At 43.1% G+C, this 24767-nt stretch overlaps 3 protein-coding genes across 3 annotated transcripts; 1 reads left to right on the forward strand and 2 right to left on the reverse strand.

Annotated features, from left to right (window-relative positions):
* Positions 1-266: 266 nt before the first annotated feature.
* cdnf (cerebral dopamine neurotrophic factor) lies at positions 267-3766 on the reverse strand. Its single transcript, XM_036518388.1, has 4 exons — positions 3628-3766; positions 2327-2454; positions 1091-1232; positions 267-771 (listed from the first exon to the last, which is right to left on the reverse strand). Exons 1-4 carry the CDS (start codon positions 3704-3706, stop codon positions 584-586), a joined length of 537 nt encoding a protein of 178 aa, XP_036374281.1. The 5' UTR covers positions 3707-3766; the 3' UTR covers positions 267-583.
* Positions 3767-4035: 269 nt separating this feature from the next.
* hspa14 (heat shock protein 14) lies at positions 4036-9317 on the forward strand. The gene is made up of 14 exons (XM_036518076.1): positions 4036-4108; positions 4434-4514; positions 4686-4768; positions 4911-4959; positions 5066-5171; positions 5385-5475; positions 5608-5712; positions 6111-6272; positions 6634-6789; positions 6897-6999; positions 7503-7718; positions 8429-8599; positions 8827-8894; positions 9049-9317. The coding sequence occupies exons 1-14, from the start codon at positions 4052-4054 to the stop codon at positions 9125-9127; spliced, it is 1527 nt and encodes a 508-aa protein (XP_036373969.1). The 5' UTR covers positions 4036-4051; the 3' UTR covers positions 9128-9317.
* A 987-nt stretch (positions 9318-10304) lies between these two features.
* On the reverse strand, positions 10305-16351 carry dclre1c (DNA cross-link repair 1C, PSO2 homolog (S. cerevisiae)). Its single transcript, XM_036517957.1, has 14 exons — positions 16102-16351; positions 15689-15740; positions 15242-15326; positions 15074-15133; positions 14926-14981; positions 14587-14688; positions 14386-14458; positions 14143-14283; positions 13656-13757; positions 13171-13307; positions 12683-12737; positions 12176-12264; positions 11903-12000; positions 10305-11687 (listed from the first exon to the last, which is right to left on the reverse strand). The coding sequence occupies exons 1-14, from the start codon at positions 16208-16210 to the stop codon at positions 10777-10779; spliced, it is 2070 nt and encodes a 689-aa protein (XP_036373850.1). The 5' UTR covers positions 16211-16351; the 3' UTR covers positions 10305-10776.
* Positions 16352-24767: the final 8416 nt, after the last annotated feature.

Below are 24767 nucleotides of genomic sequence, written 5' to 3' on the forward strand. Positions count from 1 at the left end.
TTCATTGTATTATTGTATTACTTAAGCAATACAATGTTATTACCACATGTAACAACCCCAGAATAATATGTTAAAACCCTACTTCTGTGAAAGAGGAAACGATTGTTATGTGTAAATTAAATACATACTTTATTGACAACAGAGTCCCATTCTGATGCTAAATACAAAGGAAGACAGACACAAAAAAATGCAGTCATCAGAAAACCACTAATAATGAAGTCATAACCTTTGTGTCTCATTTGACCGTGAGATCTATATTTGTGCTATTCAATATTAAGTCCTTTACAATGACCCTTAAGAAACTTATTTGTTGGAAAAATCAGTTCTGTATGAACTGCTGTGATAACTCTGTTCTGGGGTCGACTCCACATCTCAATCAAAATGTACATACCTTCACGCATCAAAATGTCCCACTGCTCCTAATTTGAAATGACTTGAAGAATGTGCTTGTGTTTGTCCATGTGTATAAATGAAGTTTTTTGAAAGGGGGAGGATACTACTCATTTATTATTTCGTTTAATCTCTGCAGGCCTGTGCATAAAAAAATAAGATCACATTGTGGAGAACACCATCTTATTAAGTCTCACAACTCTGTCGTTTGATGTCCTTGGTATTTTGTGTGCTTTGGCGCCACCTCCTGGATAAGGCTCACAAAGTCGGTTTTCTCGATGCAGGCTCTGCACACTTCTCCCCACGAGTTGAGGATGTTTTTCAGCTCCGCCACCCTCAGTTTGGACAGGGCCGCCGTGCTGATGTCTATGGTCTGCTTCTCTGAAAAAAAAGGACCCACAAATTATAAGAGATGAGGAAACAAGCCAGACACACAGAGGGGGAGTGGGGCTCAAATCATGTGCCAAAAGTTGTCAGCAGCATAAAAGTACCCATACTAACATAAACACACAAAAACATTCTCTTAAAACATGCAGGGTGTTAAAATCAAGAAAATTGTTTCCTCCCAAAAACCCAATCGCTACCCATGCCTCTAAGCCTAACCACAACCAGAGGATTACATTTTCACCCCATTCTTGACTCATGTACACATAGCACACTTAATGGCAGAGTCAGTACGAGGACAGCGCCAGACCCTTACCGTATCTGAGCTCGCAGATCTGGCTGTCTCTCCTCTGGAGCCTCTCGCAGATCTTCACCACAGGTACGTGATAGCTCATGGGGCGCGTCACCTCCCTTGTGATCTTCGTGGCCGCATCACTGGTGGCTCCCAAATAGTAGCACTGATGGGAACGTGGAGAGGCGATGCACAGTATAATCCACAGCACACGACATAGGGTGGCAGTGTAGCACAGTGGTAAGGAGCAGGACTCATATCCGAAAGGTTGCCAGATTGATTCCCCTCTGGGCCACTGCTGTTGTCCCCTTGGGCAAGATATTTACCCCAGAATTGCCTCAGTAAATATCTAGCCATATAAATGGGTAACATGTAAAAAACTGTAACGTACGTAAGCTACTCTGGATAACAGTATCTACTAAATGCCAATAATGTAACGTAATGTGATGACAGCATGTTTCTGCACCAAAGCACCGCTGTCTCTCAACGTGACCGTTATTCGTTGGTTCTCAAATAAGTGAGAAGAGAGCTGCTTTCATATTTACAAGGGGGCATGTTTAATGTTGATTCCATAGGAGAAGGGTTGAATTACCATTCACTGAAAAAGTACTCACTTGATCAGTGATAGAACAGAAGAGCTTTACTTGCACCCTGGCTCTGGTGTTCTGGTAGCACAACACAATGCATCTATATAGATTTTGTGAGATGGTATTAATACGATGGCAAAAAAGTTTGCTTTATTATGTGCCATTATGGCCTTTTTAACTTGCTATGGACTATTCCTCGACACATATTTTGATTGTCATTTCATTCAGTGCTTACAAGTATGCAGTCCATTCTTTAGGCTAATATCAGCCATTTTGGAGATTTTGTGGCAGCTGGTTTGTAACCTCAGGGATGCAGGTTCATACATTGTTTCATACTGTGGAACACAGCTGTTGTATCCTTATGTTGAACTGCTCCAATGAAGTAACGATTTCACTTGCACAGTAGTTTATTGGCTCCAGTCAGGCAGGTCCACAGTGACATACAGCTTGTCTCAATGGCAGGAGTCACAGCCAAGCACACAGTATTTCAATGGAAATTACTTTGATAGCTCATGGGAGTGACTTTGACTCAATGGAAGGAGTCAAAGTCATTAGCAATTTGTCTGCGGCAGGAGTTACAGTCACACGCAGGGTTTCTCAATTGCTGGAGCTGTGGTCACACACACAGCGTTTCTCTGTGGCAGGAGTCACAGTCATGCGTGGTCACACTCACCAGTCTGCCCTCTTTCCCCCCTGCCTCTGCACACGCTCTCTGTAGCCCTGCCTCCACCCTCACGGGGGTCAGCTCCTCGTGCCTGGAGGTCAGATCCCGGTATAGTCTCTCCAGAAACCCCACGCACACTGAGAAGGGAATGAAAGCAGTCATAATGCGCTGCCTTGCAAATATTTTCCAACCCATGACTGGAAAAAAATCATGACAAATATGAACACTGAGAATGACAGGGTGAGCTTGGTCAATGAAAGTGCCGCACATACAAGTGACACACACTGGTCTTAGAGCAGCGCAGCCAATCAGGATGAACAAAACTTCAGACCAAAATTGGCACTTGGCATTTGGAACACGGGAACACAAGACTGTTCATTGTCAGAGTGAGAGCAGACCAAGCACACGCTCAGACAGCACACAATGAAATGCAGTTTGGTCAGTAACAAGAAGCTGATACAAAGGTCATGATACCTCAGATAATCACAGTGATAATGTTTATGGCTAGAAAAGAGGCTCTTTAACCCACATTATGGCAAAATAGCCGTTTGTATTATGAGTGAAATATTACAATATTATATTAAGATATTTTAAAACATACCGCTCCCCTATGTCCAACAAATGATGGAATAACAGAAGTCATAGAGGGAAGGGGACACAGCATCACTGGCTGTCCAGTATGTGGTAATGTACCTGTGGGACAGAGAGTGAATCTCCAAACAGCATCTGTAGCTGATAAATAATAAGGAACACTACATGTTAATGGTGGATATTTTTTAAATTACAGGCACATTTTAAAATCGATTAGTTACAAATCATTAGTTACTACTTCGAGTAATATGGTTAATGTAAGCAAAACTGCTGTCAATACATATGTGGGTGCACTTCACTAAGATATATACAGTACGTGTCATTTTACAGTCTTTGTGTGTATGTATGCATAATTTTTGTATCTTTGCTTCTATTTACGTATGTATGTAAATTGCACTTATTATTGTGACGTTTTATTATTGTTTCAGAAAAACTTCACACATGCATTTCAGTGATATTGCCAGGGCCGCATAAAGGCATATGAGCAAATCAGTGCCTTGAGTTTCGCTCAAACGATTTATTTAAATTTCCACTCCACACAGTGCTCAGACAGCGTTCAGGACCAGAGCACCTCGGCTACCACCCGGTCTCCATGCGCACGCCTTTCTCCTGTTAATGCTCTATTATCCAAATTTAAACAGCATTCCCCAGACGAAGCAAGCAGCTATTTTTACACGCAATATTTCACACGCACTGCAATCAGGGCAACCTGGTCTCACCTTCGCAATCGCCCGCATTGGCAATGTCAAGAACAATACACAGAAACACAATAACAGTGAAATAATTTGAGAATGGCATAATGTTTGCGAGGGTCTGTTGAAATATTAATCCAAACGCGAAAACTTGACACCGCTCGGGAATGACCCGCAACTTGTGAGGGGTGGGGACAACAGCTGGATACACAGATTTATTGGTTAAAGCAATATCCGGTATCTATTGGTTGTTAGCTTGATTACGTCATTAAACGTAGGTTCTACTGGAGACCTTCTTTGTACCGCAAAAGCTAATTGGTCTACCACGCTGTCTTACTCAAAATTTACGCATTTCCTATTGGTTAAAATCTACAACCTATTTTTTAATTGGGTATCATCAGGCAGTTCTTCTCCACAGTTTCCGGTCAGCCGCCGTGCATTTACAGCAAGCATGGCAGCTATAGGAGTGCACTTTGGATATACATGTGCTTGTGTAGCAATTTTTAAGGTAAAATATTGTTATACCAAATTTTGTTATAGAGAATCGTAGCTAGTTAACTGCAATATTGTAAACTACCGCCTCTGTTTTATGTTTAAATTCAGATAGTACTTGGACACTCAGCTAGCTAGTTAGCTTGTGGGTAGCTGATGCTAGCTACAAGAAATGAAAGCAAAGAAAACCGGCTGCACCCAGTATTGCATTAATGTTATTGTGCATGTTATCGTTTTATCTAATTAAAAACCTACCTGTCGACGTGACTGGCTAAATCGATCTGTTATCATCTGGAAGCAAAAGACAAATTACTTCTGCTGGTACTTTTTTCTTCTTTTAGGATGGAAGAGCCGATGTTGTTGCCAATGATGCTGGAGACCGAGTCACACCGGCAGTTGTCGCATACAGAGATACTGAACAGGTAACGCAAGGTTACCAGTTAGCTCCTCCTGCTAACTGGCGAACTTGATAGTTATTTAATGTTCTTTACCTAGACATCTATGATGTGTCTACATAACTGTGTAATTATCCTCCCAGGTTGGTATTTATCGGTATGCATGTGTTTACACGACTGTCAAATAATGCGTTTCAGATTGTTGGAATAGCAGCGAAGCAAGGAAGAATAAGAAATGCTGCTAACACCGTGGTCAAAGTGAAACAGATTCTGGGACGAAGGTTAGTACGACAGTGATCTTTTGTGTTTTTGTGCATAAGACACAAGCATAAGGATATTAATTTTGTTGACGCATGTAGAGAAGCAAAGAATAGTTAGCTAGAGATGAATACAGGCTGTAATACTATCATTTCCTCTGCTCAGTTTTGATGACCCAGAGGCACAGAAGCACGTAGTCGAAAGTAAATGCCCCGTAAGTACCTTACGATTGAAAGACTGAATAAGTTAATTTACCTGTGTATCTTTTAGATGTATACAGAGAAATGGTAAATGGTAATTTTTTTTGTATTATGAACAAGGTTATCAACAAGGGTGACAAGCCAAGGTATGAAATCGACACCGGAGAAGATACAAAAATTGTATCACCTGAAGAAGTAGCAAAATTAGTCTTCCACAAAATGAAAGGTGAGCCTGGCTACCAGCAACGTAGTAGTATTGTACAAAGCTTCCAGGTTTACAGAGCCAAATAATATGAATATGAAAAGTCATAATAAATGCTTATCTATATGTGTGTATCAACCTGTAAAATTAGTTTGGTAAGAGAAGCAGTTTGTGTGAGAATATTGGCAGTTGCTTAGACTGAGGGTTCTCACTCACGTTGTCGCTATTCCGTTGCAGAGACGGCTCAGTCTGCTTTGGGCTCTGACGTCACTGACGCTGTCATTACCGTGCCTTTTGAATTTGGAGAGATGCAGAAGAACGCACTAAGGTGAACTAGGAGCAAGACACATTAAAATTGCCCTAAGGAGTAGCTGTAGCTCTAATAAGCAACAAAATATGATAAAGTCTTCTGACTGGAACATGTGGCAGGTGAATGAATGAGCCCTTCCTCTCTCCTCAGACAAGCAGCGGAGGGAGCTGGCTTCAACGTACTGAGGCTGATCCATGAGCCGTCAGCAGCCCTGCTAGCCTACGGCATTGGCCAGGATTCGCCCACAGGAAAGAGGTACCATCCTGTGGAAAACTCCTTGCTCATCTTCATGTAGACATAGATGAATGCATTCTGTCAGTGCAGGTTGTGGTATAATGCGTCACTGGCACTGCAAGCAGCACTGTTGCCTTTTTCCATTCCAGTCCATAATTACTTATTAAAAGGAGTAAATTGTACTTACCCCGAATGGGGAATAGCTCTCTATGTACTGGTGATGGCTGTATACAGAAACAAAAGTCATATTGGATGGAAGTGTTTCAGTGTTTTCTACAGTTAAAATATTGACAGTCATATTTATGTGAACTTTATATGAACTTCTATTGGCTAGCAATTGCCTATTAATCACTGTTTTCAAGTACCTGAATGATGTGTACTGAGACTCGGTGACCATGCTCCCTCCTTTCCCTCTGCAGCCATGTGCTGGTTTACAAACTTGGAGGGACATCCCTCACGGTGACGGTCATGGAGGTGAACAGTGGACTATACAGAGTGCTGGCCACGCACACTGACCACAGCACCGGGGGGGAGAGCTTTACGCAGGCCTTAGCCCAGCATCTCGCCTCAGAGTTTAAAAGGTAAGGGAGCAGCGTCTGGATTCAAACACGAGAAAGAACAGGAACCCTCACAGGTTACAATATATGTGTGTGTGTTAATACCACATTCCTTCATTTATAGACAGTTTTAAGTAATTATAAAAAAGTAAAAGTTTTGAAGTTTTCAGTTGGAGCAGGCTCAATTTCTCACATGTATTTCAGAAAGAGATGGGTAGGTGTTTTGCCTCAAGTTTATACAGAGAAGCTTGCATTGTAGTATTTCATCTCTGTCCCTGATAACTACATCACAGATTTTACTGCATATGCCTGTACATCTCTGGTTTTAGGTCATTCCTGATCTTTGCCTGTTGCTCAAAGTAGACCTTTACCTCTCTGGCTGTAGGTCCTTCAAGCACGACGTGACCGGAAACCCCCGGGCCATGATGAAGCTGATGAACAGTGCCGACGTGGCCAAGCACACCCTGTCCACCCTGGGCAGCTCCAACTGCTTTGTGGACTCCCTGTACGAGGGGATGGACTTTGACTGCAACGTGTCCAGGTAGGTGAACGAACCGGAAGATGCACTGTCTCAGGCTTCCGTCGAACAAAATCGAGTTGTGGATTCTTAAATATGTGCCGTTGTGCCTCTTGGTGCCTATGTTGCAGGGCAAGGTTTGAACTTCTGTGTTCGTCCCTTTTCAATAAGAGCATACAGCCAATCAAAGCTCTGCTGGAGCAAGTCGGCCTGTTGACATGCGACATCAGCAAGGTGAGTTGAAACATTGATTTTAAAGGATTCTCCACACACAAGTTGTATCAATTAAAAATCGTCTTTTGTGCATTTCCCTTCTGTTTTTGTACAAGATTAACTAAATGGTGACCATGCTCAAACTACATGAATTAACAAAGTCTGGACATTACAGTACTCTAAGAGAATCATTTACGGTATACATTTTGATATTTTCTGATTTGCTACAAATTTGTTTGACAGTAGCAAACACATCATGAAGAAGGCTGGGGAATTATAAGTGCGCATCAATGATGGATTGCATTTAAAAAGCACCTTTGAAAATCCCTAAGCACTGAGAGAGATGACTCACCTCAACCATAACCAGTGTGAAGTGTCTGTCTGAGTGATGCATGGAAGCCATTTTACACAAGAATGCTCTCATGCAAGGGGAAGAGGGGAGGATTTGGCAGTAGCTGACTGAATGTACCAGCGCTATGTACCGTTAGCTTCCTCCTCAGAGATGTCTCCGTCCGCCCTGACAGGTGGTGCTATGCGGAGGCTCCGCCCGGATCCCCAAGCTGCAGCAGATGATCCAGGAGCTGTTCCCGGACGTGGAGCTCCTCAGCTCCATCCCCCCTGACGAGGTCATCCCGGTGGGCGCGGCCATCGAGGCAGGGATCCTGGTGGGGAGGGACAGCTCCTCCCTGGACGAGGACTCCATCACAGTCGACTGCTGCGCCAGGGACATCCTGGTGAAGGTAGGAAGGGGAGAGGGGAGGGTCGCAATTGTCATGTGACACAAGCCCAACAAGGCTTTTCTCTGGAGCACATTCGCGAAGTGACCCATAAATACAAGAACACGTCATTTAAGGCCATAAAGTGGTTGTCAGGTCGTATGGTAAATCTGGCCCTGCAATATCTGAAACTCAAAGCAGTGCAGTGTTGTTAAAGTAGCTTCAGTGGTTAAGGCTCGTGGTGAGCTGTATGACCTGGGTCTGATCTCAGCTGTGTCATCAACCAACCATGTCTGGGAGCCCACAGCGGTGAAACAAATTAACTTCGTTCTGCCAGGGGCAGAGTAGGTTTGTCACGGTTCCCTTGTCTCATTGATCTCAGGCATTCTGCGAACCCTTAGGTGTCTGCAATTGACTTAAATGACATCAGTGGAGTAGCACCAATCCTCTCATGTAATGCACTGTGTGACTTTCATGTGAGCGCAGAGGTTGTTTCAGTGAGATAACTATGCAGTTGGCCATTCCAAACTAAGGTTGTAAAAAGTAGCAAGGTAGCATTAAAAAAATCAGACGAGGAACTGCATGATCCAGCTGATGGAGCAGTAATCTTAACCTGGCTCTTTGACCTCAACTATAGGTTAATGCCAATGCAAAGGACTGACTCTCACACCAGTCTCACCATTACTAACGGATTTCCATTCTTCTTACTGCGGTTTCTCTGGATGGTCCTGTAGGAGGCGGACGACTCTGGAGCCGATGTGTACACAGTGCTCTTCCCCTCTGGGACACCCCTCCCAGCCCGACGGCAGCACACCCTACATGGCCCTGGGAGCCTGTCCTCCGTCTGTCTGGAGCTGTACCAGTCACAAGGCCGCAACAGCACCCCCCAGGAGAAAGTGGCACAGGTCAGGTTTAACCCTTAACCAGGGCTCCACCCATAATGGCCATTCCACCAACCCTGTAGTTTACACACATTGAAAGCAGTGCTCTCCAGTGCTGTGCATGATCAACACGGTTGCCATTTCCATTTTGGAATATCCAGTGAGTCACTAAAACATCATATGGCACTTTTGATCATGAACATGAACAGATGTGGGTAATGTTTCATTCTTTCACCAATCTTGTTTTTCAGATTGTCCTCAGTGACCTTGAACCAAAAGAAGAGAACCATGACATTGTTACGGTCATAACCATGAAAAGGTAGCGTACTCCATTGTCATTGTGACAAGTGGCGAGACACAGATCACAATTGATATGAACATCCCCCCCCCCCCAGTGAATTTGTTTTAAACTAAACCTCATAGAAGATACTCCTCCATTATTCAGATGTGCTTTGTTTGGTTATTTCCCGCAGGGATGGGTCTTTGCACGTCACTTGTACGGAGCAAGGAAGTGGCAGGTCCGAGGCGGTCACCGTTGCCGTGGCATCCTGAACTACCATATCCCTTTGCATTGAGATGAACTGAGTGAACTGATTCCAGTGGCCTGCAAACATGTTTTGTTCACAATCCTACTAAAAGTTCCAGAAACAAAACTTCCTGTTTTTTGTATCATTCAAGCTGTTTTCATGGCAAGGTTGGAGTAGCCTTCAGAATTTACTCTGTTCCAACTGTCACATTTGAAACCCTCAAATAAAGAAATATTTAAACATTGTGAATTGGCACCGTTGATGCTTGCGCTTTGGTAGCTTTTTATAAAGAACGGATTTAAAGTTATAATGCTATAATTGAGTGAATGTGGTTGGATGTTTTGTGCCTTGCAGTAAATGCTAACTACTCTAAATATGCACTAAGTGCGTTTTTCATTGGTGTAATCTTGGGCCTTCAAGAACAAATCAACTGTTCACAAGATAAATGATTACCAATCTTTTAACCAGGGCTGTGTCACAGCTTGTGTCTTAAAGCATTCAACTGTATATTATCCTTATCAAACTTACAGTTGATGTTATTTCAGATGCGTCACGCTTTTAACACCTGCGTGAAAAAGCGAGTACTTTTGAACCCTGTTAGTTAGTGAATACAACACAATCTGGCTGCATGAGGGCACACCTGCCTCCCGTTTTGTGGATTGTGCGGTTAGAGAACTGGGACATGGCAACCATCTGCAAACTCCCTTCGCTTTAGCTGTGCAGACAGCTGAGGAGCACACTTAAAAAGGCTACGTGCACAAAAATGTAGCTTGCCAAACACCTGCGTCCTGCTTAACTGCTGAAATTTCGCCAACTGACACATCTCAAGCTTGGTAATCACAACCTTAACCAGGAATGTTAAATGTGTTTTCATAGATTGTTGGTAATGTGACGACCATTCTTAAGGTTTATAATGAGTGGTTTTCAAAAATAACTTTTTGTTAAAAATGTTCTCAAGAAAATTACCATCAGAGAGACACAAATTCACAATGACCCAGGCCGGAAGTTCAGCATTTTTATGGAATAAATATAAAAATAAAAGCAACAAAGACTGAGCAGTCACCATTCAGCATCAGCCTGTTAATTTAAAGAATTGGTAAAACATACTTCATGAATAGGTTGATACTGTTTTAAAAATGTCAGCACGAAACTACAAGTCTTATTCACATCCCTAGTGAAAATTTTAAGAATTGGTCCCCTAACATTTTCCAGTCAAGGCACACGGTAAAGTATCTCAGTATAAAGTTTCAAGCAAAGTAGCAACATGGAATGAAATGTTTTGGTGAAGAGGATATAGGGCTGCAGGATACTAAACATTTTTACTTAAGAGATGCCTACTGGTTACCTAAGAAGAAACATAGGCAGAGTTTTTGGTTGGATGTACCAGGCATTTATAAATAAACCTTGTTAAGGCCATATACTATTTGGCACACTTTACAGACTAACTCCTGAAAGAATTGAAATGTCCTCTTATTAGTACCCCTGTTCTGTGTGGAATGCTTTAGGTGTCCACAAAAGTGCCTGTAAGAGAAGAGACACAGATTTCTGCACTGAGGACGTACAGACGTGAACATTTAGGCCGAAACGGTGTCCTGGATGCCACTTGTGCCTTAAGTTACTATAACATGTCACACTTGAGGTAAATACAGATTATTCATTTGAGAAGCACACCGTTCACACTGTTCCCTGACTGCTCCTCTTGAGAAGCACAGCTTCTCCAGCAGCAAGTTTCCTATACAGCTCCTTCAGATCCTCGGTTTTGGGGACTTGCGAGTCGGGCGTCGAGGGTATCTCGAAATCCGAGGATATTTGAGACTCCGACTTCTCCTCGGAGGGAAGGGGTAGGTGGCCATTTCCGCCATCAGCACCGCCCATGTCTGTCCCCTGTTCCCCGTGGTCTCTTTCATGGCAAGACCTGCAGGCATCCCTCTGCTGGCTCTTCAGCAGCTCCGCCCTCTTCTCCTGCAGAGGCAGCAGGATGGTGTCCACCTGGCTCAGACTTTCGCTGCCCGGGTCCGAGATGTGGGTAGACTGGGAGGAGATGTGGGTGGAGTCGTCATCGTCCATATCGCTGAACAGGATCGGGGACCCTAACACCTCCGACGACCGCGCCAGGCTGTTCTGGCTGCTCTCCATCTCAGACCCCTCATCTGTGAGCACGGGGTCAGTGAAGAACGCCTCCCACCTGGGCGGCTCAGACTTGGTGCTGGCGACGCTCATTTCCTCTTGGTGATCCTCGCTTCTTTCAGCTGTCTCCCTCTTGGTGCTGCTGGGTGACTCTTGGTCCTTGCTGGATTTGGTGACTTGGTCACCGGAGAACTTGACTCTGGCCTCCTGCAACTGTGTGGGTTCCTCTTCATCCTCCTCCTCCTCTTCATCATCGTTCGATTCTGTGCAGTCCATGTAGTTTCCATTCTGCCGAGCTGTGTGCGGCTCTAGGTGATAGTCCTCCTGGCAGCCACTAGGGGGCGGTTTCTTCTCTGGGCTTGGTAGCTTGGCGGCTTGAGGCTGCCATTTCTCTGGCACTTTCCTCCTCCAGGGAGTCACCACTTCCTCATCAAACAGCTCATCCTCAGTATCGGAATCTGAGAAGCACCCAGAGAACTAATCAAAGGGACTGGTTTCAAAAATGACAGTTCAAACTGAATCTTAAATAATCCAGTGACATTATAGTTAGACAAGGAAACCAAATGCCCACATATCTCACCTGTCTAAGCAAATGTTTTAACAGAACATCATGCTACTGCCTTTACAACAATATCCAATATTCATATTCAGCCTTTTCCTTATGCCATCGTACCTACTGATACGCATTGCACTTTTGGCCTTTTGAGAGTCCCCAGTGGTTTGTAGATGATCTGTCCCCTTCTGGAATGTTCTCTACACATGGGCTTCAATCTAGACAGACAACATGTAAAGAGAAAACTTGTTTTCAACAACAAGTCTCACACAAAGTTCAGCATTGTTTATGTTCTTATGTGCAGATCACCACAATAATTCATAGCGTGCAAAGTCTTGCTGAAAGATAGCTCATGGACTGATGGTGCAATCATTCACAAAATGCAATACTTACATTTCCACAACATCTTCTATTGTTCTGCCAAGTGGAATAACGTTTGGGTATATATTCACAGGGCAGACGTAGGACAGAAAATCTTTTATCTAAAAAAGAACCAGTGAAGAGAAGAGTTTATCTGTAAATCAAACCCTTATTTCACATGTTTATAATAAGAAAGGATCTACAGTATTGAGGACTGTCACCCTCTCTCTAATACTTAAAGGGTACTTTGATTCTTTTAAATCAATTCACAGATACTATAAATTATAAATGATTCATCAGAGTGCTAGACAGAAAAATGACACAGAGACATCTCCAGGGGCAAACACAGTACTGCAACTGAACTACCCATTTGGATGTTTGATTGGGAAAAATGGAGGCCTTCAATGTGTGGTTTGTGGGGCCCATTCCATATACCCTTTAAGAATCATAATTCACCACTATGGTAACCTCAGTTCCTTGCAAAGGGTGCTGTAGCATGCATAATTTGACTGGAGGAGCAAATAATGAAAGCTTCCTTACCTCAGAGTATGAAGAGTGAAAGGAGAAACAGGCTCTATAGGAACTGCTTCCTGTCCTGAAAAGTGATGCCATGTCAGTAAACACAAGTAAATTAAATATTCTCAACTATGGGGAAATGAATCTATTAACTAGTCATTCCTCTAATACACTTGACTATCAACAGTTAGCTTCCTGAGTACTGTGACAGCACAGTTTACAAACATATTTGTGTATATATAATTGTTTCAACCACAATTTAATCCTGGTTTCAGTGAATCAATGCAATGCAGTACAGTAAATACTGGGAGTACTGAGATGGTTAATAACCTATAAAGATTTTTTTTTATACTGCATTTCCATCCTGTTAAAATCAAACAACTGAAATGAGTTATGTATGGGGATTTGTATATGGAGAATGCTTTCAACAGCATTCTGTGATCTGCAGTTGGTCTTTAACAAGACTTTAACACTGCTATGCTAGTAGCCATGGAGACGGCCGGCCTCCTCACTTGACGACGACTTTAGTTTGCCGCGTCCTCTCTCCGAACCACATGGTGGAGGGCTTGATGCTGATGATGCGCAGAGGGGTCCCATCCGGGGCCGTGGACCCACATGGCAATCTGCTGCCCTTGAAAAACTCTTCATCCTGACCAATCACAGAGCACCATTCAGACTAGTAGGTCCAATCACACAGCAGAGACCAATCACAGAGCACCATCAGAACTCATAGCTAGTAAGTGCCTATCAAATGCAATTTACTTCTGTGAAAAGTATTTACTGATAATGCAACTACATAAATACCTAAATCATAACTTTACTGTACATTACCCATCACTTTCAACATTAAAAGTCCAAAAGCTCATGCAGGTGGCTTGGATATAGGACATGTTGATCCAACCTTCATACTTTGTGGGATATAACAGCCTACATGTACAAAGATCACTCGCAGGAATACACATTATTGACTGGTAATAGACATTATTGACTGTAATACCTTGGGATGTCTACAGGCATGGATCTGCGTCACTCTGTCGGTGGTCATATGACACAGGATCTCAGGCATCTTTTTGAACATGGCCAGGCTGTTCACATGGATCTGAAGTTGATTGACAAAAGGCCAACACTACTGTCCAGCTGGGTATTGTACTGCAACACACTTGCGTTATTGCGTTACCTTTAACGCTCGGTAGTTTGACAGGTTGCTGCTAAATGGTGGAGTAGCAAAATTTTTGTTCAACACTTTCTTTTAAGTAGTTAATTTTTACAGTATCCTGATGTAATTGCTATATCAATACAAACCTCACAGCACTGTAGATCATGTTTAAAAAACATCAATGACGAATGATTATTTTACTGCATGCGACCTTTGAATTTTTATTCAGTGCGATAAAATGATGCTTCACATTTCTGTCTTTCAGTTTCTAAACAGCAGCCAGCTTTGTGAAGTTGAGCTGCACAGCTACAGCCTGCGGTAGACCTACCTGCCGGCCGAACTCTTCGCTGAGGTTAGTGAAGAGGTACTCATAGCCGTATGCCGCTTTGCAGTTCAACCAAACCACATGGTACGGGCTGAGGGAGATCCAGTCTCGTACCAGCTCAATTATCCCACTCAAACAGACCTCCTGCAGCGACATGGGACACCGGATTGTACCAACTGACACCAGTTTAAATTAATACATTAATTTTAAAAAGCACAGCGACAGACAAATTATGAAGAAACCCACCCTGCTAGGGATCTGGAAGAAACTGGGGTCGCAGAATGTTGTGTCCAAATACACACTCTGAATGTCTTTCACCCTAGCATGACAAAGGACGGGGTTACAGAGCTGCATCTTTCATGCATATCAATTTGCAGGTAAAGTTAGTATGTTATACAAAATTGCTGTAAATGACGTGAGAGTAACCGTTTTCTCCAGGCACTTTACCTGCCCCCTGAGTGTAAGAACTCCATGCGGGACACCTCTCCTCTTGCCAGTCTGAAATCCCCTGTGTACAGCACTGTCCCCTGATTGCCCTCAATAAGGAACCTAACACACCAAAAGGCACCGACACGTACACATTGGACCTGACAGAATTCGACAAGTACTGGTAGTTTACAGCCAGTTTTCTTCAAAGTGACTGACAGAAGGACAAGTCTTTGAAAAAACATTACATAATGTTGCATAGGGTAAAAAGAAATGCCAGATCTCTGGTACTTTGACTTCTCTGCCACAGCATGGAATGGAGATGAAATATACTTTCATTAATTTTGATTTTATACACACATGACTGATCCCGGGCAGTGGCCTGCTGGAAGCAGCGTCACCACTACGTCTTCTTTCTGTCGGAAAACAAAAACCCAATACACAAATGCTCAATAGGGCATAAACATTTTTGCGATGGATCCAAATGAGAGGATGCTCTAAACATTACCTTCCCCGAGGCTTCGTCAACCAATGAGATTTGAGTTGGACTGTCCACCTCAATGGCAACCTATGCACACAATGAATATTGCTCTCTTAGTAGCCTAGTAGTAAGCATTACAAACGCGTTGTCAGCTGTAGCAGTATTTTCACATCCTTATCAGGATGGCCAACTTACAATGTGATCTTCCCAGAAGCCATATTTTGGGTTGTTCAACAAAAGCTCTTTAGTCACAGGTGAACAGTACAATTTCACAGTTAAACTGCAAACAGAAAGATCCATATGGAAAACCGTTAGTTACTCTCTTTCCAGCGAACATCAGCATATTATGAATATCCTGTGTTGTCCATAAAAATTCTGGCTAGCTAGCTAATATTCAGGGCGTCATGTCTCACCAATCTTATTATCTTTCTTGGCCATTCCAAACCACATAGCCCACATCTGTGGCAGTGATAACCGCTGTAGTTTAGGTAAGTTAGCCATAGCTTTCCATTCGTGACAACTAGATGGCTATTTAAGTCCAATTATTGTTTCACTTTCATTTCTTACCAGTTCACGTACATTTTCCGCATTTAAACAACGTACAACACATGGCCAGAAAGTAAAGGCACATACATGACATACCTGAACTTTAACTTCCTTTTTATCAATGGTCCCTTCAATCCTTTCATATGATCTGTGGAAAAACAAGGCAGCTGGTTAACTGTTTGATCATAACATTAGCTAGCTAGAGAACTGGCTGTACATGGCTACCTAGCCACTTCAGTTATGACATCAACAAACTATTTAGTTTTGGCAAACAATGAAGCAAAAGCTTGGTTTAGAGGAACACTGCTTAGTTAGCTATACACCTCTACACCTCTAACAGTTACCGAATAGCTACAGCTAGCTGGAAAGACATCTTCCTGACCATCAGCAGTAAGCAAGAGAGAAAGCTATAACGTTAACGTTAGGCATCTAGCTGGATAGTTAGCTCGCAAACAATGCACGACAAGAGGGCTAACGGCTAGCTGTGAAGCTAGTTAGCTAATTGGTACCTTTATGACAATGAGACAAGAAGTACGCTCTGGCATGCAAATTCTCCCGATCGAAACGGTCTAGAGAAATAGTGGGATATTCTTTCATGCGACCTTCGAATGAGCTCATTTCGCAAACAGCTAAGAATGTCAACAGAAAGCGCCACTACAAACACTGCCAGCATTGACACTCAGCTAGAAATATAGCTACATAACCCACTGATCTGTACATATAAGCCTCATCCCATCACGTTAGCCATGGATGTATCCACCCGTCTATTTCCTTAGCGCGCACTATGCATACGCATTATTCAGTGCTGTTACAGGAAGTGGCGTTTTTTTTTCCAACTGGGACTTCGGCTGCTTTGCAGCGTATCTATAAAATGAGCGTAGTAAGAACTTACAGTTTTTTACGTCGTGGCAAAGTAAAACAGACGTTAATGTACGAAGGAAACAGGAATATTGCCAACCAAAAGATGAAATAAACAGCAGAAACTAATGAATTGTCGGGTGACTTTTGTAATGCAGTAGACTACAGAAATACCCAAGTGGAGGCATCAGTGTCTGCACGATGCCATACCCGATGATCGAATTTGTCCGTTATTTGTTAATTCATCTAAAATGTTTAATTGGTTGACATTTGCGCGCTCAGAATATGGAAGCCCTATAATGTATCCTATCTTTTTTTATTGTGTCATTATGGAAACTTAAGTAATTCCGCTATATATTTCAGAATATATAAAGTTGTTATTACGCTAAATAACGATCTTTTGAGCTCATTGAGTCACATGTTAAAATTATCACAGAAGTGCCCATTTTTGTTACATGCAACTATGAAAGCGTTTTGTTGCCAAAACAAGAACATTAACAATGATCGATGAATTATGATATTTTGATTCTAAATTTTGATTGCAATTTGCCTAAAGTTGTACTATTTCTCAGGCACCAAGTATTACATTGTGTCTCTCAAAACTTCAGTGTGGTTATTTTAATAGTAACACTATTTTATATAAGACAATATATAATATACAACAGAATAGTTATGAGTTGACATTTTCTGTTATTTTTATTTTTTTCAAAGCCTATATATGCAAGACAAATGATCCTTTAACCTCTTTCAAAGTTTGCTACACTTTCTTTCTACACACTTTCTTACAAGTAGGTTGATGTAATTACTGTTAACAATGATAATAACTTGAATCTGGAGTTAGATTACAATTAAAGGAAATAGCCAAGTTAACATGAGAATGTTTGTGTCTAGTGTCATTAACAATCCCTTTGCTTGTCATTTTTTCTATAGTCTAGAGTGCATCCATGGAAAAGATCCATGACCCTGTGTGGGAGTAGCTCTAGCTGCTGAGAATGAACTATGATTCCTATAAGAAGACGGGAGTCTTTGCCTGAGCATGTCTGGTACCTGTGAGCACGATGGCTACCCACATCAACTGAAATGGCAAGTTATGTAAACAGATAATCACTACTTCAAAGGAATGGACCAGAGGGGCATATCATTACATGGAGGACCATGGGAGAACCAAATGAACAAAGTAGTTTGGGGCCCACTGATTTCATCTGTACAACATTCTCATCAGTGTGAACCCCATTCAACATGCAAGCTGGGGTCAATGAATAAATGAGTACTTGCAGCTTTTTCTCTGGCAGAGGAATGTGTACATAATTACTGAAAAGAATGGAATTTGACAAAGCTAGATTCTATCACCAAATGCAAAGTTAAGACCATCTTTGTGATGCCAGTACTTTTTTGTGATGTCATACAGAAAGGTAACAAGGTACATGCTGAACACACTTATGACGCATGTTCAGAACTTACAGCCACTTCGGGTAAATGCAGTGCTGTACACCAATTTACTTTATAGGTTCACTCAACATTTTAACAACATTTAACATATGCCATCTGGCAAAGGGAATGTAAAGATCTAAAGGTTTTTTTCCCACTTAGTCTTGTCAAAGCCCATATCCAGGCATTCAATTTGGCATCTCTTTTGATTCTGTAACTAGAGAAGGATGGCTTCGTATGGAGGAACTGAGGTAAAGTACTTTTCTCAGGGGCACAGGTGCAGCATTCAACCTGGGATTCTTTTTTTTTTTCATTTTATAAACATAGTTTTATCATACTTCCACATTTCCCATAGATCATAAGAGGTGACAGGTAAAATCTGACTAGACATCCGACTTTTTTTAATAAAATGAGTACGCACAACAAATTATTTGACTCATCAGTTTCTTGAGATGAAAAAATAAGAAGCAGCTAAAAATTTAGGAAACTCTTTTTGGATAGCAAGTGCACTTACTTTTCTTGAACTGAGATGTTGTGTAATCATTTGTTAACGTATGTCAGATTAGCAGGTTAGTTTGTGTTAAAGCCAACCCTGAGCCACAGTTAGGTTGAAGCCTCAAAGCTGAGGCACAGAAAAAGATCCCGTTTTTGTGAAAGGGTGACTGTTTTCACCCTGGCTGTTCTAGACACCTCACGAACTATTTGCTCTCACCCCTCTGCACCAGTACTATCCAACTTGGCCCACTGTGCCCTACAGCACCCACCAGTATCCACCTTTTCCACTGGCGCAAGGCTGCACCTACTTCTTCTCTCCTGGATACAGTGACGGGGTCTTCTTCCCTCCCCACTACAACAGCAGCCTGTCACCGTTCCAAATGGTAAAGCTCCACTAACCTTCAAAACAGGCCTTGCCTGTCATGTATCATGCCAAATGTGAACAGACACAGTTTTAATGCAAACATCTTGCCAAGCTTATACCCATGAAAGCATCTGGCTTCTTTTTTGAAGTGGTTAATCCATATTTGGCAAACGACTGGCTTTTCTCATCAGGCATGTCACTGTTTCTACTCAAAAGCAAGCACTGCCACCTGTTTTTATTCTGTTTAGGAACCACTAGATCTGGACATAGCTTGAATGAAGTAACAAACAGGAGACATAGGCTGATGTATAGATTTTTTACTGTAGTACACAGTAACATTTATCATCTACTGGAACACAGACTGCCTGTTGTGCTGACTTTTTGCTGGCAGGCTTCATCCTGCTTTTTAGAGAACTTGCTAAAGCCTTTTTATAATAAAATTGAGCCACATTGTTATGTCAGTCAATCTGTCTATGAGAATGTGGGCAGTCAGTAAGAATTTTAATTGGTCCAGCACTAATTAAGTAATAATTATCCATTAACAAAAATGTACTTGCACACATATAGCGGCTGTAAAGTCACTCAGGACTGATGAGATGGTGTGTGTATGTTTGTGTGTGTGTGATGTCTGACTCCACAACCAAACTTGTATGGGTTATGGTGAGTGTTGTGTTCTGACTCAAAATGCTTCTCTCCCCTCTGCAGTCTGGCCACTACCCAGTCTGGCCTGGCATGCCCTACATCCCCACCCAGGAGCCACCCTTTCCATTGGCACAAGACTATTTCATCTATCCTGGATACAATGGCGAGGCCTTCATCCCTCCTGAATACAGTGGAAGCACAATACCATTCTACACGGTAACATCCTGCTACTTCATCCTGAATGACAGCATGGACTCTCAAGGCTGCTCTCATCCATTACTTCTGTGTGTGTCTGCATGTGGGTCCAGGTCCAGCTCTTAAGTTCTGTAGCTGAACGCCTGCAGTCTTTGTGCCAGCTGCAGTTCTGCAGGTCTCCAGTTCTTGAAGGTGCCTTGTCTCTGGTTTCCACTTGCAGGACCATTGGAGTTATGCTTCCACAGCCCAGCAGGACTGGGTGCCCTTTGAAATACCCGAACATCACCCAGCTGAGCTCACACCCAGCATGTCTGAACACCAAGACAGTGACAGCAGCAAGGAGATAGGTGAGAGTGAGAGGAGCACAGGGAGAATTCAGACCCAAGGCCAGAACATTTTCAGTTCTGTTAGATGTTAGCTTTAGTTCTGTTTGTGTGCAGATATGTTCTGCTTGTCCTTAGCATCAGAAAACATAATTAATGCAGTCTGTCACTGTTAGTGACAACCCCTGTTTGCCCATAGCGGGACACGAGCCTATGCTTGTCCCCCAGTCCATTCCTGCCACACCCGCCAAAAAGGAGGAACAACTGGTAATGAGGTCCATTGAGGAGAGCCCACAACACACCAATATGAAGGTCAGTATGGGGTGCTTTTTTCCAGTTTGTTGAAAAACTTGGCTTCAGTTTTGTAACAGTATGGCGGTACACTTGTTCTGAGAGCAACTGCTATTGTTTCCTGCATCCTCACATAACAGGACAATTGTGTCACTACTGAAAGCAAGTTCAGCAGGCTTTTTCAGGTCCCAACAGGACCTTCAAGGGATGGGAGGAGCTCAATGTGGTGGGAGGAGCTGATTAAAGTGGGAAGGGGCAATGATTTGGGGGGCGGGATTGAAGCAGTTAAATTTATGGGCCTGTTGCCAGCACCTAAAGAAGCATTGTTCCTTCACTACAGAAAGTGGGCTTTACTCCTGGAGGGCAGCTGAAGAAGCCTAGAAGAACACAGCCAGTGTGTGAGAGGCACACTCAGTCACAGGATGCTAAACTCATTATTTGGGAGACAGAAGTGCCTCAGGTGAGTTCACTCCACATGTTTCTCCTAGGCCTGCATTTCTACAACTCTGACAATTTAAAGGTAGATTTTTTTTCACATTGTTGTCAATGTGATTTCCACACCTAATGCTATCCTTCATCAATAACAAAACTCCCTTGGAATCACTCCTTAAGTGTGACACCGGGTTCCCCACACTGCTTCAGTCTAACGAGAAATTAAGATTGATTAATGCCAGAGGTAATTTTATTGACGTTCACATTTACAATTACTGGTTTTCATTAATCATATGTACTTTCTGCTCATTAGCATCTGGTCAGGGCACTGATTGGAGAAGAAGGGAAATATCTGAAGTTTGTGAGGCAGTGCTGTGGTGGACTAGTCTACATGTCCGAACATCCTCACACTCTAGAGTATCTGCTCTGTAACATAATGGGTGAGTATTCTCTGTTCTGTGCTTACTGCGAGTGCATGTCTGAGGTTGGTGAAGGGGTTGGTGGGGACAGACAGCAAGCATGCTTTCATGTCTACTTCTCAGCTTCTTATGGAGGTGTTTTGTTGTTTTATTGTGTTCCATCCACTAGGCACAAAACCCCAAGTGGACAAAGCGCTGGAGCTGATCAAAAAAAAGGTGAAACATCTGGACTTTAAAAACATCTACACCCCTCCACCACTGATCTTCGGCAACACACAGAACCTCATGGTCTTGAACGAAGCCAGGCGAGGGGTCACCATGGGCTCAGAGGGCCTCCGGCGCCGCCCCCGTCAGCTGGAAGATGGAGCTTTAAGGAAGGGCCCTCTCCGGGTGGCGGGGCTGTCTCGCACAGCGCCTGAGAGGAAGAAGAGTGTGAAGCTCCTTTCGGGCATTCTAAGAGGCTCTGAAGGGCCGCGCAGGTCAGAGCGCTCCTGGGCAGATGTTTGCAGGGGTGACGCAGACCCAAGGAGCAGAGGTGACACAAGGAGCGAGGCGGAGCCACGTTGCTCCAGAGGTGAGAAAAGGTTGGAGTGCTGGAGTTTGCTTCCTGCCGCCTTCACATAATACCCAGCATCTCTCAAACCAGAGAGCTCACACAAGATGCATGAATAATGCAGCAAGGTTCACTCTGCTGTGTGTGTGTGCACAGTACCTCCGCCGATCACGCCTTCATGTGTTTGTGTGTGTGTGCATGTGTGTGATTGCGTTAATATAATTGTGAGCTGTGCCCTCCCCAGCTGCTGACTTGAATGGTGTGGATTCGGTGGATACTGGCTGTAAGATGGAGACCGGAGAGCATCAGCCAGGTGACCAGCACCACTCAGACCACCTCATCTGGGAGATAAAGGTGCCCAAGGTGAGCTTGCCCCCGTGTGTGTCCCTTCACTCCACTCCAGGCTATGTCTCATTCAACACAAAGGTGGGGCTGTTCCACCATGAGGGGCGCTTCATAGAATTGGCCGGGTTCAAGGTTCGATGTGTTGGCTTTAAAAGCTCTTCATTCTTCCATAGTGTTAGTAGTATGATTCTTATAAGCTTTCATCTTTGATGAAACCAACCAGTTTCTTAAAGTTTGCCCATCTTGAAATAACGCTGAAAGTATGACATCAGTTACATCACACTCCCAACAGCAGTCCATTCTGAATGATGTGAATCTGGGTGACTGTGTGTGGATGCAGATCTTGCTGGAAGCCAGCCTTCATGAGGGTCTGTATTATGTTAATCTTGTTCTGTTTAACAGCGTCTGATTGGGCTATTCCTGAGGAAGCAGGGGCGGTACTTGGAGTCTGTGAAGAGGCGCTCTGGTGCGATGGCGTACATGGCCCCGCTGCCACACATTCACACCTACCAAGTCTGCACCATCGAGGGTGAGTCTCCTCCGCTCTGTGTTCCCTGCACTGACGGGTCTGAGGTGGGCGATGATGTCGTTCTGCTTCCCAGCCGCTCAGCTGATGGTGGTGTGGATTTTGTCTTCCACCTTCCAGGCACAAAGGACCAAGTGTATGATGCGCTGGAGATGATCAGACAAAAGGTGAAGCATCTTGACCTAACCAACATCTATAATTCCTCCCCTCAGAACCACAAATGAATAAATAATTTTGGAACTCACAGTCTGTAGTGTGTCTATGTTTTCGGTTGGAAGGAGGTCTCAGGGGAGCAGAGAATTATGGGTGCAGCCCATGTAAATTAACATTGGGAGGTGTTTAGAGGAGTGGAAGGGGCTGAGGAAAGTAGGTGCTGAAAAAGGGGAACGAGCTGAGGACACGGCATGAGAGTGGCTTTAAGGGAGGGGCTGAGGTTGCTCTATAGTACAATATAGGTTGAAAACAGGCAGCATTCCCTTTTTCTGCAGAAACAAAAGGAAAAATTCAAGAAATTTCAAGATAAAAATTGGGGAAGCCTTGCAGAAGAGCCGTGCAGAACAGCATCTATTTTAGGACATCATTAATTATCAGAGTCACTTGTGTTTTGCTTAATTAAATATAATGTTAAATGTAGTGTAATGAGGTGTTAATTCTTACAGTTTTGGTCATGCAGAAGCAACTGCCTGGCAGCTACTGTGGTGTAGTGGTAAGGAAATGGCATTGTAACTCTAAGATGCTGGTTCGATACTATGGCAGGCCATTGATATTGTACCCTTCAGCAAGGTGCTTAGCTCTAATTACCTTGCAAACACCCACCTGTATAAATGAATATATAAAAGACGTGTAAAATATGTGCATCACTCTGGGTAAGAGTGTTTGCTAAGCCATTATAATATAATTACAATGCATTATGCAGCATATCTGAAATTTAATGCATTGTTATATGTCAGAGTCAGCTGTAAGAGGCAATCATTTTAGGATAAGCCTAGTCCATATGTGAGGGTGTCTGACAATTGGCCAGGAAATTTCCTGCAGCAACTCAGTGAGCTACACGTTTTCAGTCAATGTTAATGGTAGTCAACGCCAGTTATCAGAGTGGTCCACAGGTTTCTCTGTCAGAAAAAAAAATTATGTGAGCAGGAAGACGGAAAAGGGGAAACCATCAGTGCAAAAACAAAGAAGAAGAAGCACACATTTCCAATAGTTTCATTTTTAACCCAGTCCACAATATTGGACTGAACAATGAACAAGTGATTTGTTCAGCTCATTTGAAATACAGAGTACAATGCTAGTGCAATATAAAATGTGCCTCAGTCATCAAGTTTTTATGGGCACATGATCATGTAATCTAAAATTTGATATGAGGCACTGCTTAAGGTCTGCCAACACCCTCATCTGCTGAGAGCACAGACAATTTGAGTTGCATTGTACTGAAAAACTTGCGTTTATATAGGATGAGGCATATAAATGGACGCTAGGGGTCACTAAGTTCTCAGTGTTTTTATCCACTTCTGTCAGAATATTGGCTCTCGTCTCCATGGAAATGCACAGACTTCTGCTTACTAGCCAGCAAGCTAGTTTAGCTGACATTGATAGCATTCAAATACATTGATCACGTTGTTTGTTTAAATACGCATTTTGGCAACTTGATGTATCTGCACATTTCCAATGGAGGAACCCTGTTACCATGGAAACCACAGGAGTTTCTATGATGTCACAACTAATGTCAACAATGGAATCAAGTCCCAAGTATTCTTTTTACAATTTATTTTTGAAATCAGAATTTTTTTCACTTACTTGTTTACACACTGCCTGACTGACATTGCCTTTACTTGCTTTATCATCCCTTTGCACTTTGCAGAAGTGATTTATCAAAGTTAATTGGATAGTACATCTTCTGAGGACATGGGACAAATTCACAGTAATCTGGAGGTTATTCAGAGGTCAGCTGGACAAAAGGAGACCTGTGGCCAAAGTGATAAGAAAAAAATGAGAAAGAACAGAGCAGCACAGGCTTTTCTGCAGCTGAAAGCACTTTTTACCTGCTGTCTCTGCCCTGAGAACCATGACCAACACCACCAGGACAATGGACCCGTCTATGTCCAGAGGACTGATCAGGACCACACTGACACCCCAGAGGTTGCAGTGGCTAGCCAGGACTACGCTGACACTGTGAAAGTAGCAAGGCCCATCCAGGATGGCAGGGAGTCTGTGAAGCACAATCTTGGCTTCTGGCTGTGGTATTGCCATCACTTTGATACCTTCGATTTACCCATCCAGGACAGTGCTGAAAGTCCAGAGCTG

This window comes from Megalops cyprinoides, chromosome 23 (genome assembly GCF_013368585.1).
Source record: "Megalops cyprinoides isolate fMegCyp1 chromosome 23, fMegCyp1.pri, whole genome shotgun sequence".
Taxonomy (NCBI): Eukaryota; Metazoa; Chordata; class Actinopteri; order Elopiformes; family Megalopidae; genus Megalops; species Megalops cyprinoides.

Coding starts and splice junctions, on each gene's coding strand:
- cdnf (XM_036518388.1), bottom strand. CDS start 3,706: ATGCCATTCTCAAATTATTTCACTGTTATTGTGTTTCTGTGTATTGTT. Junction 2,455..3,627: donor CAATGCGGGCGATTGCGAAG/GTGAGACCAGGT, acceptor TTCCCTTCTCAG/TGTGCGTGGGGTTTCTGGAG. Junction 772..1,090: donor GATCTGCGAGCTCAGATACG/GTAAGGGTCTGG, acceptor CTTTTTTTTCAG/AGAAGCAGACCATAGACATC.
- hspa14 (XM_036518076.1), top strand. CDS start 4,052: ATGGCAGCTATAGGAGTGCACTTTGGATATACATGTGCTTGTGTAGCA. Junction 4,515..4,685: donor CATACAGAGATACTGAACAG/GTAACGCAAGGT, acceptor AATGCGTTTCAG/ATTGTTGGAATAGCAGCGAA. Junction 7,719..8,428: donor CCAGGGACATCCTGGTGAAG/GTAGGAAGGGGA, acceptor ATGGTCCTGTAG/GAGGCGGACGACTCTGGAGC.
- dclre1c (XM_036517957.1), bottom strand. CDS start 16,210: ATGAGCTCATTCGAAGGTCGCATGAAAGAATATCCCACTATTTCTCTA. Junction 12,738..13,170: donor CAAACTAAAGTCGTCGTCAA/GTGAGGAGGCCG, acceptor ATCACTTTTCAG/GACAGGAAGCAGTTCCTATA. Junction 12,001..12,175: donor ATAGAAGATGTTGTGGAAAT/GTAAGTATTGCA, acceptor TTGTCTGTCTAG/ATTGAAGCCCATGTGTAGAG.